The 13,104-nt window shown below is 34.8% G+C and overlaps 1 protein-coding gene across 1 annotated transcript; it reads left to right on the top strand.

Moving 5' to 3' along the window:
• The first annotated feature begins 3,438 nt into the window (after positions 1 to 3,438).
• Positions 3,439 to 12,756, top strand: LOC114163597. The gene is made up of 3 exons (XM_028047903.1): positions 3,439 to 3,610; positions 6,467 to 6,542; positions 12,669 to 12,756. The coding sequence occupies exons 1-3, from the start codon at positions 3,439 to 3,441 to the stop codon at positions 12,754 to 12,756; spliced, it is 336 nt and encodes a 111-aa protein (XP_027903704.1).
• Positions 12,757 to 13,104: the final 348 nt, after the last annotated feature.

Here is a 13,104-nt window from a genome sequence, read left to right as displayed (position 1 = left end):
ACTATGCATGAAGGCATGACATGCAATGAACAAAATGGTAGGGAATGATGAATTAGCTAATCTTAAATGCTTAAAACATGTTTAATGATCAAAACTAGGGTAATGCAATGGTTAAATTGGTCCAAATTCATCAAACTCAAAATTTGCCCAAAATGAAGAACATGTTCATTAGCAAAGTGCATGGTAACCTCAAATTGGGATCTTTTGATGATACAATTGAACATGTAATGATGAAAAATGATTATAAATTATCTAAATTGAATTTAGAAACTGGAATCACTCGATTTGGTGTACTACACCAAGGTTCTCAATTTCATGAACCCTAATTCCCAAATTTGAGCAGAAACGTGATTTCGATCAATTCGACCAACTCATGCAACGAAAATGCAATTAAACGTGCAAAAAGCTTCATCATGATACAGTGAATGAAACCTCCAAATCAATTTACATCAACAAAAAAAATAACGCAACCACAAAATTATGCAAAAATGAAAAACGGGAAGTGAAGTGCGATTAACTTGGTGATTTGTGGATGGAATCGTAAAATTTTTTATGCTAATAGTTTGTGGAGCATAAATAGGAGCTAAAAAATCACAGGTTGAATCGAAACATGAAAACAATGCTAAATTCAAATGGAACAGTAACATGAGTACGAAATTATGCAGAAGAATGCGAATTAATGAAATGGTGATGGAAATTGGTGTCTGATTGTTCGAATAGATTGAGAATCATCCCAGGAGCGTGCACGAATTTACTAAACTTAAAATGATTAAGAAATAAGTGAGAAATTTAATGGAATAGTAACTAGTGGTGTATGTATGTGTGTGTGTGTGTGTGAACATGAAAATGGTGTAGAATTGGGGTTTTGGTGATTTGGTAGTGGAAACTCAAAATTAAACTTGCAAACAGTTAAAGGAACTTAAAATTGATGTGTGTGAAGTAGTGGAATGAGAAGAAACTCAAAATTGTAGCAAAAGTGCAATGAAATGGGGAAATATAAGTGAAAAGAGCTTGGCTACTACCATTGGTCTTGAATCCAACCCATTCATCTTGTTTATTCTGAAACAATGATGTATAAAGGTCTTTTGGACACACCACTGGTGTGGAACCTAGATTTGGTATGGTAGGGTGGAGTTTAAGCTCAAAAAGAAGTAACCAAGGTGGTGGTTTAGTGGAAAATAATGAACATTATGAAACCACAAACCAAATGAGCAGTACTGAAATTTTCATTCATTGAAGCTCAAATCCAGATTAAAATACCAAAAATGAGTACAAGGATTTGCCCCAACCTTCCTCTCACCAAGGCTTGAGCTATCAAGCTTCCAAAAGCGAAAATGGAGTGAAAAAGGGTGTTTTTAGATGGAATTTCGGGTTTGCTGCATGAGGTGGAATGATGCAGCCCGAATCTAGTCTGCCATGGTCCAAGGAACATGCAGCCTCCCTAGGAGGCTACTGGGTCGTCCCCCTATGCCATCTCCTCCGATCTACCTTAAAACCTATCGTACACTAAGCCACCTCTCACCAAATGAGCCCAAACTCAAATGTGCAGCCCCCTCTAAGATTTTTGGCAATCCCAAGGCCCAAACCAATCACATTTAGTGTCCTAAAGTGCTCCAAATGATTGGCTCTTGATTTGGGGTCCAAATGGCAAAAGTCAACTCTAAGGTCAAACATGTAACTTTTGCACACTTCATGCTTTGCCACCAACTTGACCTTGCTGCTATGTGAACTTCTAGGACTTCAAATCTTCAATTAAACATTACCTAAGGATAAAGGACCTGCAAATTGATCAAAAACTCTAGTGGAAGGATTAGTTCTACCTAGACACTACTTAAACAACTAAGCTAAAATGACCAAAAACATGAAAACTAAGAATATTGCTCAATTGGCCCTAAACCTCAAATTTTGGTGTTTGACCACTTTCAGCAAGTGTAATTAGGCTTTTATAATGATTCAACAAGGTCACATCACTCAATTTGGAAGAATTTCAGAAAGTCAACTATGTCATAGTCTAAAGACTAAAGGAGCAAAATTTGACTCTTAACACTAGGTTTGACTAACCTAAGACCCTAGGACTCAAAATATGATGCAACCACACTCAAATGAATTTAAAAACACTCTACAAACACTAATTTTATGAAAATGCAAAAATGGCCCTAAGTTAGGAATCTAACTTAATATGCTCAAATTAGTTATTCTAGAGTGGAAAAATGAACACTTTGACAAATGAAAAACTAACAAAATTGAAGATACGTCAGAGTTTGAAATGGATCATGACCAAGAAATGGACATCTCTCCAAGTATGAATGTTTCTCCAAATATAGAAGCCCAAAACCATTATGACTTGCATGTAATAATCACATTGAATCATCTTTTGCTGTTAGCTTTTTGACAATTAAATCAAAGGACAAGATGTCTCACAAATCATGTGATCAAGCATTAGATCTTATGAAAGAGACCCATCCTACAAATAATATTATTCCTAAAGATTTCTACAGGGTCAAATAGTCTCAAAACTTGGTTTAACTGCAAAAAAAAAAAAATTGATTGTTGTGTTGATGATTGTATGTTATTTTACACTAATGAAGATATGCAGTTGAAAGAATGAAACTTTTGTCATTAACCATGTTCTCAAAGTGTTGGTAAGGGTAAATACAAAGAGGTTCCTATTAAGAGAATGCATTATTTGCCTCCCATCTCGGGCTTAAGAGATTGTATGACTCCATAAGTTATGCTCCACGTATGAAGTGGCATTATGAAAATAGGATAGAACCTAGGGTGTTGTGTCATCCATCTGATGGTGAAGCTTGGAAACCTTTTGAAAAAATGTATCCGAAATTTGCAACTGAACCAATAAATGTGATGTCAGCTTTATGTTCTGATGGGATTTCACCTTTCAATAATTCGACTCCACCTTATTCTTATTGGTCGATAATTGTCACGCCTTATAATCTTCCTCCAGAATTATGCATGACAACTCCCTTTATGTTTTTGACATTAATCATCCCTTTAATTTTGATGTATATATTAGTTTTATCTATGAATAAATTTTTTTTCTTATTAATGCAGAAAAAATTTTCGATTTGTCCTCCAGATCATAGATGGCAAGAAAAATTTTTGAAATAAGAGGTGTTGTTATCATGAAAAGTAGTCTACAAAGGCTCAAGAAATCAATACTAAGCCAAATTGGATTTTAGATAGTACATGGGATATATTATGTGAGCATTGGGCATCTAAGAAATTCAAAATGAAAAGCATGACTGGAAAAGAATTTGAGTCTCTAACTCTGGAGATTTTGGAGGGTCTCTTCACACGTGTTTTGCTAACTACTTTCTTTTTATAACTTTTCAATATATATATATATATATATATATATATATATATATAAAGAAAATATGCATACTTGTGTAAAATTTATTCTATTTTTTTTAGACAAAGATGAATGGAATGCCTCCAACATTAGTATATTTGTTTCACAGCACACACCAACGATGTAAGGACAACTCTTGGGTTGATACAAAATCAAAGCAAGTAAATGTAATAAACTCTTGTGTGTCCCTTTACTACACCATCACGCTTTTATGGATCTTCACATTCATTTATGTTCAAAGTAAAAGTTGTTTCCACTACTAATATTCATTAACAGAATATATGATTGCAGCTATATCAATATACAGATTTGCATAGGTTTATACCTTAGTTTGTAACTGATGTTAATAGTTGCATTTATTCAATTCCTTTCTCAGTAACTAAAACTAAGAAATAACTTTCTAGAACACACTTTCCATTGTGAGTTGAAATTGAAAAATAAATAAATAACTAATTATACTTTTCAGTATATTGTAATGAGATCTTGCATGACAGAGTTAATGTCCTCTGTGCATATTTGCTACCTATTTGATGAAACTTTGGGGAGGAAAGTACAAGATATTTATCAATGTTGCAACTTATTTTACATTTGAACACTTATTTTTCTTTATTTGTTACGGAATGCTTGTGTAAGTATGTTCTAATGTTTCTACTCAAATTTTAGAAAATAAAAACTAGTGACTTGACATATTCTTTACATGTCAAGTTAATTTTTAAAGTATGTTTTAAAGATGATGTTTGATTTGACGAAATGACCAAATTATTTGCAATTCTTCAAAACTTAAGGACTGGGTTATTGCACTATAAGATACAAATGAATGATTCAATTATTTCAACTCATGCCTTACTACTAGCAACAATACACGACAAGGTGGTTTTACTTTCACGATTTGCTTACATTGGGAAGGAATGAATGTGTGGCTAGCCATTTGCTTAATCATTCTTTATCATGATTGTCGAAGGTCTACTATGTTGGGAATAGTCTTTTATACATGCCATAGGTTTTATTTTAACTGTCATTGGGATTTTGTTTCCTTCTATAGAAAAGATGAAAAAGTTTATGGATAAATTATGTCCTATAAGAAAATAGAAGAGTAAGTTTTCATGTATAGTGTGTTTGACATTAATACATAGAGTAATTTAGAAATGATATTGTATATTTGTGTTTTTCTACAAGAAAGAAAACAAAATCCAAAAGGTATCTCAAGGAATCTTGTTCTCGTTTAGAGCAATCAACTCCTTTTTTACCTAAGTCATTTGAGATCATAGTCTCGGAGATCATAGTCTCTCTAACTGGTTGTAGAATGCACCAATAGCCTTGGTGATAATGTTAATTTTTACCATTATCCAAGCTACATTTTATTAGCAAAATCATCTCTTCCAAAGCTTTTAACCTACTTAATCCTCAATTTTACCTTACTTTTGTAAATAAATACATTTTGGGTTACATTGATCTAAATATACCACTAATCCCCATTTTTGTGTCCTTTTTGTAGATAGGAAGCTTTGTTCCAAAAATCCAGACTAATGAGTGACCCGAAGGAAAATGTCAATAGGAAGTGTCAGGCGACACAATGCCAGCGCCTAGCAGCAGAATGAAGGCGCCAGGTGACAGAGTAGCTCACCGCCTGGCGGCACCTGGTGACCACTGTTTGATCACTAGCGCCTGGCAATGAGAGGTTTCCGCCAGGCGCCAGTTCACGCTGATGTGGCAAGTTGGCTCTTTTTCTTCTATTTTCGCGAGGGGAAACTTATCTTGGACACTTTGGAGCTCGAGTAACACGTTTTGGAACGCTTGGAGGTCTGCTAGGGCTAGTGGGAACTACCCTTTCTTCCTCTTTGTATCTCCTCCCTCTTCCACTTCCATTTTGTAAGCTTGAGCTCTCCATGACAATGGAGAGCTAAACCCATTTTTGTTGGGGTTAGATGTAGCCACTGAACTTTCATGTATTTTTGAATGGTTTGAATATATATATGCTTCTTCCATTGATTGCTAGTATCTTTGTTTATGTATTTAAAGCTTGCTTTGTTTTAACCATTCATTGCATGATATTTGGGTCATTAGGTATTGGAAAATATCTCTTGAAACCTAGATTTGGAACAAGATACCTAATGGAACTTGTATCTAGGAATGGAACTTGACCCATTAGTTGTCTTAAACCCTAATTTGTAAAATGGGTTTGTTTATTTAGGGATTCAAGGAGTTGGCTCTAAATAAGGAAACCTAGGCTCATTCAACTAAGGGATTAGGGTTTGAGTAGACTTGTGGGTTGACATTAGTAATTAATGGAGAAGAGTTTTATTGTTTAATATACATGAGAGTGAAGTAGGTGAAGTCTAACTCCAACAATATCAATCCATTGCATTTCTAATCTTTACCATTTTCTAGAGTCTTCAAATATCCAAGTTCAATTTTACTTATTTATGTAATATTTAATTTCTTGCATACAAAAACCCAACTTATGGATTTATTCATTAGTTTAAATTAGTCACTAATTACGCAATTATTTAGTATACACGAGTCTCTTGGAAAACGATATCCCGGTCTTACCGGTTACTACTTGCGCGACTTGGTACACTTGCCAAAGTCTTAACACTTGGTAATCCATTAATTTATAGGAAAAGCAATGTTTCATATATAATATATCCTTGATTAGTTATTTTAACTATTTATAGTGTACAGTCTCTTAGTGTGATAATATGAACAAGCTTTTAGGATGTATGAGAATCTCCCTGAACAAAGTTTGTTTCATGTAGTTTTCTTAGATTTCTTGATCCAATCAGTCATACCAACATAAAATTAACTTTTATAGTGATAAATAGGAAATATGTAACTAAATTGTAATTACTTGTTTGAAGATAGCATATATATGTTTCTAGAAGCAGATAAAATTGACAACGAATTATTGGTCTAACAGATTAAGTAGCTACTCCAACAATTACACCACCCTTGAGCCTAGATTTACCATATTGCATGCTTTTTTTTTTTTAAATTATGAATTCATCATAATGAAATTTTTTATATATATGTATTTATGTTAATAGGAAGAATTTACACGGAATTTTGAAGAATTAACACAATGTGCATCTACCTAAGGAATTCCTCCACAAAATGAATTAGATGTTTGGTGTGATGTAGCTGAAACCAAGAATGGCAGGATATATGGCCTTGGAATGGTGATGAGGCTCCTTCGTCACAGTACTCGCCAAAAAAACTCTCCAATCGGCATTCCACCGATTGAATCTCGCGGAAAGCGAGGGAAACGCAGCGAAACTGTTCGGGTATGGTGTTTAAACTCGAATCTCACTAGTTTGGTAAACCCTAACGAGGTTAAGACCTAATCTAGGGTTTAGGGTTTGAGCAAAGATGAAAGTGGGAGTGTTCTCAACCAATTTGTTTAACATTCATCTAAGCTAAATCTATTACAAAGAGTGGTTCACCTTTTATAGGAGAAAGGCAACCGGAAAACAATGAAAGGAAAGAAGAACGACCATTTAACAACATCCTAACGACATGGGACGAGATGCTATCTAGGTTTAGGAATGTAAACTAAACCCTAACGGTGATTATGGTGAGGAAAACGTGGCTGCTAACACGGCACCGTGAAACTGGCAGAAAAAAACGTGAAGCAGGGACAAGAAACTGTAGCAGAGGTTGGGTTTCGGCAATGAAGAGAAATGTGAAGTGAGGCCACACGTGAAAGAAGGAAAATTGGACTTCTCACTCTGAAGCTTTACTTTGAGGCCCACATTGCAACTTGAAGTGTTGGTTGGGACGCTGATGCAGAGATGAAAATTAGTGCATCCGCGTGAGACTTGAACGATAAAGAAAATGGGTTGTTGATAAAAGCAAGGATCTCGGCCCATGCTGGAATTAAATGATATTGGGCTGCAAAGCTGATGCCGAAATCCATTAAGATGTTTCCTTGGGTGGCAACTTGGAAAAAGGGGCTGCATTTAACAAAACAAGCCCAATTTTAAAACAACATTTATTTAATAAAAGAAATTTATTTAATAAAAGAAATAAAGAAAATAAAAGAATATTAAAAGGAATGGGCCTAGGCGTTGGCCCAATGCTATAAGCCTTATTGGGGTCACATCATCCCCTCCCTCTTGAAGAGGATCTGTCCTCAGATCTAGAGATTTATTAAAGGCCCATAGCAACGAAAGTTAGAGTTCCACCAAGATCAAAAACAAATATGTAGTAGTCATCAAATAAAAGTGAATTAAAATCATAAAAACCATGCAATAAAATTGATTGGGAAAGTTGTGAAAATGGGCTTTGAAAGATTGAAAAGGATGGTATGAGACCCACTTCACAAAAATAGTGTTTCACACTGTGACTAAACTGATTTTAAAAAAGAATTTTAGAGTCAAAGTGTGTTTTGACACAAGATATGGAAGAGGATGAAATAAGGGAATGAGATGGGAAACAAAAAGTTTGAGTAGGAAACAAAACAAAAGATTTAATGAAGGAGTGGGAAGAGTTTAAAGAGTGGAAAACTTTTGTTGAAAATTGGAACTTAATGGAAGGAATTAGTGAAAGATTGAGCACCAAATCCCTAACAATGAGTTCCCTTTTTGCTTTTAAATTGCTCTTTAACTCCACTTCCACTACTTGTGATTGTATTTCATGCTCACTTTCTTGTTTTATTTTCTCTCTTGCTTCAAGTTTTTTTCTTCTTCCTCTCTTTTTTTCTTCTCTTTTATCCCCTTTTCCTCTTGTTCTCTTTTAGCACAAAGCTTCTCAAGTTCTTCTTTTTATCTCTTCTTTTCATACTCTCAAGCTTTTTAAGTTTTGCGTGCTCTTTCTTATGTTTTGCTCTCTTTCTCTGTTCACTCAAGAGCATGTCCAAATTGTGCTTAAAATCTTTTTCTAGTCTAGAAAACTTAGCAATGTTTTGGATGAATGCATCCCCAATGTCAATGAAGTCTTCTATCTTAGCTCGTTGTGCTTTAGTCATCCTAAATGAAGAGGGAATGAAATGTTTCCACATGCATGTTTTTAATTCATAAAATGTATTGATGCATGAGGTTCTCCCCTTTTTCACTCTATATTGCCTCTCTTGGCACCAATCAAATGCACGTCCTACAAACCTAGATGTAATATGCCTAAAAATGTCTATATGACTATATTTACTAAACAAAGGTTGCACCAATTTCTCAGTATCCCACATCCAATCTCTAAATGATATTGGTCCCATATCTTCCCCAAAGAAAGGAATGTCACTATAAATGGTATGATGCAACTCATGATTATTATGTCTACCGAAATGCACACTATTATGCCTATCTACATGCATACGGCTAGAAGAAAAACTCATTGTCAAACACTTTTGAAAAACACTTTTAGCAAAACAATTTTTCACAAAGATGTTGATGAATTTCTAAAGAGAAAATAGTGGAAAAGATTTCTAGAGATACTCCCAGGAAAGGGAGGTGAGTCACATGGACAAGCTTAGGAACCAAGCCTTTCCTAGTCAGAGATCTCTAAAATTCTTTCACAAAAATTCTCAAGAAAAATTCAAAGCAAGACAAATTGTGTGAAAACAATTGGACAAAATGTGTGAAGAGAGTGAAAACTTAAAGACCAAAAGAAGGTCAACTAGGTGTTAAACACATTGCACCTAGATATCACGGTGACCTAAAACATAAATGGCAAACACACAAATCACACAAAACCTGGACATTGAAAGCATAAAAACATAAAACATAAAGATTGAAAACATAAACTAGACGAAAAACCTAAGTGAAGATACAAGTGGCCTTTGGAACCCCTTGAATTTCACATTACACGTTTAAAAACTATTACAATTAAATGCTAAGGATGGGATTGCTCTAAAGCATTTTCCCACCTAAGCCAAAGGAAAGGGCAAAGAAACAGCAAACTAAAAAAAACACCCAAAAGTTGTGATACTAAACAGAAATAATGACAAAAAGTAAAACTAGGCTAATCTATGTCTCTCTCAAGCTCTCGGCCAGCCTTCCCTCAAGTGTTTGCACTACTTTGAAGTCCCAGCTCACTCCTTTTTCCTCTCGGCAGTTGAGTCCCCAAAAGATTTTGCACCACTCCACTACTCTCGTAAGAGACTTCACCTACAAGGTTGCAAAAAACAGTGAGATGGGAGAATCTAAAACAGAACAAGCGAAGTCAAGCTGCTGTGTGAGAGTAAAAAGAATCAAGAAAAGAAGAAAAGCTCAAATATGAAAAAAAAATTTGGACAACATCAAGTGAAAGATGTAATAGACAAACTCAAAGGATGGCCAATAAAGACAATCAAGAAAAACGCAAAGCAACAAAGGATGACACTCAATAGAGAACCTAAGGAATGTGTATAGAACAAGATTTCCAAAAACTAAAATCAAAAAGACACAAAACAAGTTGAATCAAGAGCATATGCAAATGACATTGAAAAAGAAAGTAGCAAAATATGTGATGTTGTAGCACGATTTTTACTCAAAGCACTTTATCAAAATTTCACTTGGCAAACCAGAATTACTTTTCATGTAATTTGTTTTTGGCATCATATTTCGTTTTCTTTTCACTGATTTCTTTCTCTTTTTCGTGTCAGCTCGCAAAGAACTTAAGCAACAACACACAACATTATCAATTGCCAATACCAAATCAGTGATCAAGTGCACATGATAGAGTTCAAATAATTCAACTCAAAAAAAGAAAAAAAATGATGAAAAACACACAAGACAATAAGACTCGGATAGTGCAGAACCAGGACCATAAATCAGTTATCAACCAAGCCAGCTTTATGCAAACAAGGAAAACACCATGCTCAAAGAACAATTTAGCAGAACAGATACAAACTGACGCTGACTGAAGACAATTAATATGGCCAAAATGAGCACTGCATCAAAGCAACAAGTAAGGATACCAGACAGACAATTGGATTCAGAACATGCATTAAACTGCACACAAACATGGAAAATCTACCAAGTAAAGCCTCAGACAATGCATCATAAAATCACTAATCAGCACTGCAATGAAACAAGGTGCTGATGCACAACACAAAAATGCAATTGATGCAAGTACAAAGAGGTTGATTCATAGACCAGTTATGGCCAAAGAAACATATGGAGCACGGACATAAATGGTTCTGTCACAGAACAAATGAACACAACAAACAAATTCAATTTTTATTTCAACTAAAAGCACAACTCAGAATGTTGCAGGTTCAGTTATATCACACGGATTCTTCAATTCAGAGTTCAACACAATGATATAACACTAGTTGGACACAAATAATGTGACAGTTTAAAAGAGCATCAACAAGAATCAATACTTGAAAGGAATCTGAAAGCAAATGGTGGCAACTCAAGCAAATAGACACAGATTACAGTTCTGAATTTAGATTCAATTAGCCATAAAGCTAATAGATGCATGTGTATAAATATGAACTAATGCACATAAGATGCATCATAATGGATAACAAAATCAAAACATAGTAAAATTGCAATAGGATTAAGCCAATTTCAATGATGAATAAGAAACATTGAAATAAGACTCCAGCAGAAAATGAACTATAACAATGAAATAGCAATTGGAAGCAATTAGCATATACTCTGAAAATATTTTGAAACTGCATCAAAGGCAACTAACTGGCCAAGCACAAAAATAACACAGATTTAGCCTTTGCTTTCACGTGACCAAGCCTGTAGTTCCACACATAGATGTTGATATGAATCAGATTATCGTGATGGAATGTGCTTGAGGTGTGTCGGTCACAGCAATCCTTGGCCACCAGAATCAAAGTGCATGACAAACACAGAAATTCAAAATCATAGAGAGCAATTTTGGAAGCAAAACAGTGAATGGAACAACAAGCACGAATTAACTGAAACAACTATAATCATGAACTGCAGAACATTGCTAATGAACTGGTAGCAATATGTGAACTCGACAAACAGAGGAAACTAAGCATGTGATAGATAAAACATGAACTGAAATAGACAAAACAGTGAAAAATACTCAAATTAGGCAACACTATTATGGAATTAGCGACATATAAAACGAACTAAACAAAACCTAAGACAAAAACACGAGATTATAAAATACAAAGCTAGGTAATCAAAACTGAAATGAAAACCTAACTATGACATACATTGAACGGCAGAATCAGAGAGCTAGACATGATATCATCAGTATTGATTCAGGAAATTAGAATAAGACAGTGAATCAATTTTAACACAAAATTCACCACGGCACAGATTCAAACAGAGAGGCAAACTCAAAAACGCAAGCAATCATGAACAAAACGGATTCAAACATATGAAGAAGAAAACAATAGAGATAAGGCTTGGATACTTATCTTTGAAGACCTCCGGGAATCGAGTGGCTCTGAATACAACTTGATAAGGCTCCTCCATCGCGGTACTCATTGGAAAAACTCTCCAATCGGCGTTCCACCGAGGGAAATGCAGCGGAACTGTTCGGGTATGGTATTTAAACTCGAATCTCACTAGTTTGGTAAACCCTAATGAGGTTAAAACCTAATCTAGGGTTTAGGGTTTGAGCATAGACGAAAGTGGGAGTGTCCTCAACCAATCTGTTTAACATTCATCTAAGCTAAATCTATTACAAAGAGTGGTTCACCTTTTATAGGAGAAAGGAAACCAGAAAAGAATGAAAGGAAAGAAGAACGGTCGTCTAACAACATCATAACGACATGGGAAGAGATGCTATTTAGGTTTAGGAATGCAAACTAAACCCTAACGGGTATTATGGTGAGGAAAACGTGGCTGCTAACACAGCACTGTGAAACTGGCAGAAAAAAATGTGAAGCAAGGGCAAGAAACCGTAGCAGAGGTTGGGTTTCGACAATGAAGAGAAATGTGAAGTGAGGCCACGCGTGAAAGAAGGAAAATTAGAATTCTCACTCTGAAGCTTTACTTTGAGGCCCACATTGCAACTTGAAGTGTTGGTTGGCACGCTGATGCGGAGATGAAAATTAGTGCATCCGCATAAGACTTGAACGATAAAGAAAATGGGCTGCTGATAAAAGCAAGGATCTCGGCCCATGTTGGAATTAAATGATATTGGGCTGCGAAGCTGATGCCGAAATCCATTAAAATGTTTCCTTGGGTGGTAACTTGGAAAAAGGGACTGCATTTAACAAAACAAGCTCAATTAAAACAACATTTATTTAATAAAAAAATTTATTTAATAAAAGAAATTTATTTAATAAAAGAAATTTATTTAATAAAAGAAATAAAGAAAATAAAAGAATATCAAAAGGAATGGGCCTAGGCATTGGCCCAATATTATAAGCCTTATTGGGGTTACATCATCTGGAATCTACTATGATCGGATATAAGCCTTATTATCGTGGCTTATCTTCTTCATCAAATGGGTGGATACAAAGTCAAGAGCTTTAATAACTTAGAAAAGACTTGGAAATAGTTAACCAAGAAAGATATGAGCTTCGAATCAAAATTGTAAATATTGAGAAGTTGTTTCAGGAAGAATGCAATGATTCGGCAATGAATGAATAGTATCAATCGTCAATCCATGCCACCAAGTTTTGAGGAAACTCAAGATGAGGATGAAACACAATCACCTAGTCTTTATCAAGGTAATTTTGTTACATTATTCTGCATATATTTTTAAATTTCAATCTCTAATACTTTTTTAATGTTTTCTCATAAGTAGATAATAATTGGGTTCAAAGAATATGTTGAAGGTGTTTTGAGAGAGGCTATAATCGGAAAATAAAAAACTTTACT

The sequence above is a fragment of the Vigna unguiculata genome, chromosome 9 (genome assembly GCF_004118075.2).
Source record: "Vigna unguiculata cultivar IT97K-499-35 chromosome 9, ASM411807v1, whole genome shotgun sequence".
NCBI lineage: Eukaryota > Viridiplantae > Streptophyta > Magnoliopsida > Fabales > Fabaceae > Vigna > Vigna unguiculata.
This window is presented reverse-complemented; position numbering and strand designations above follow the sequence as displayed.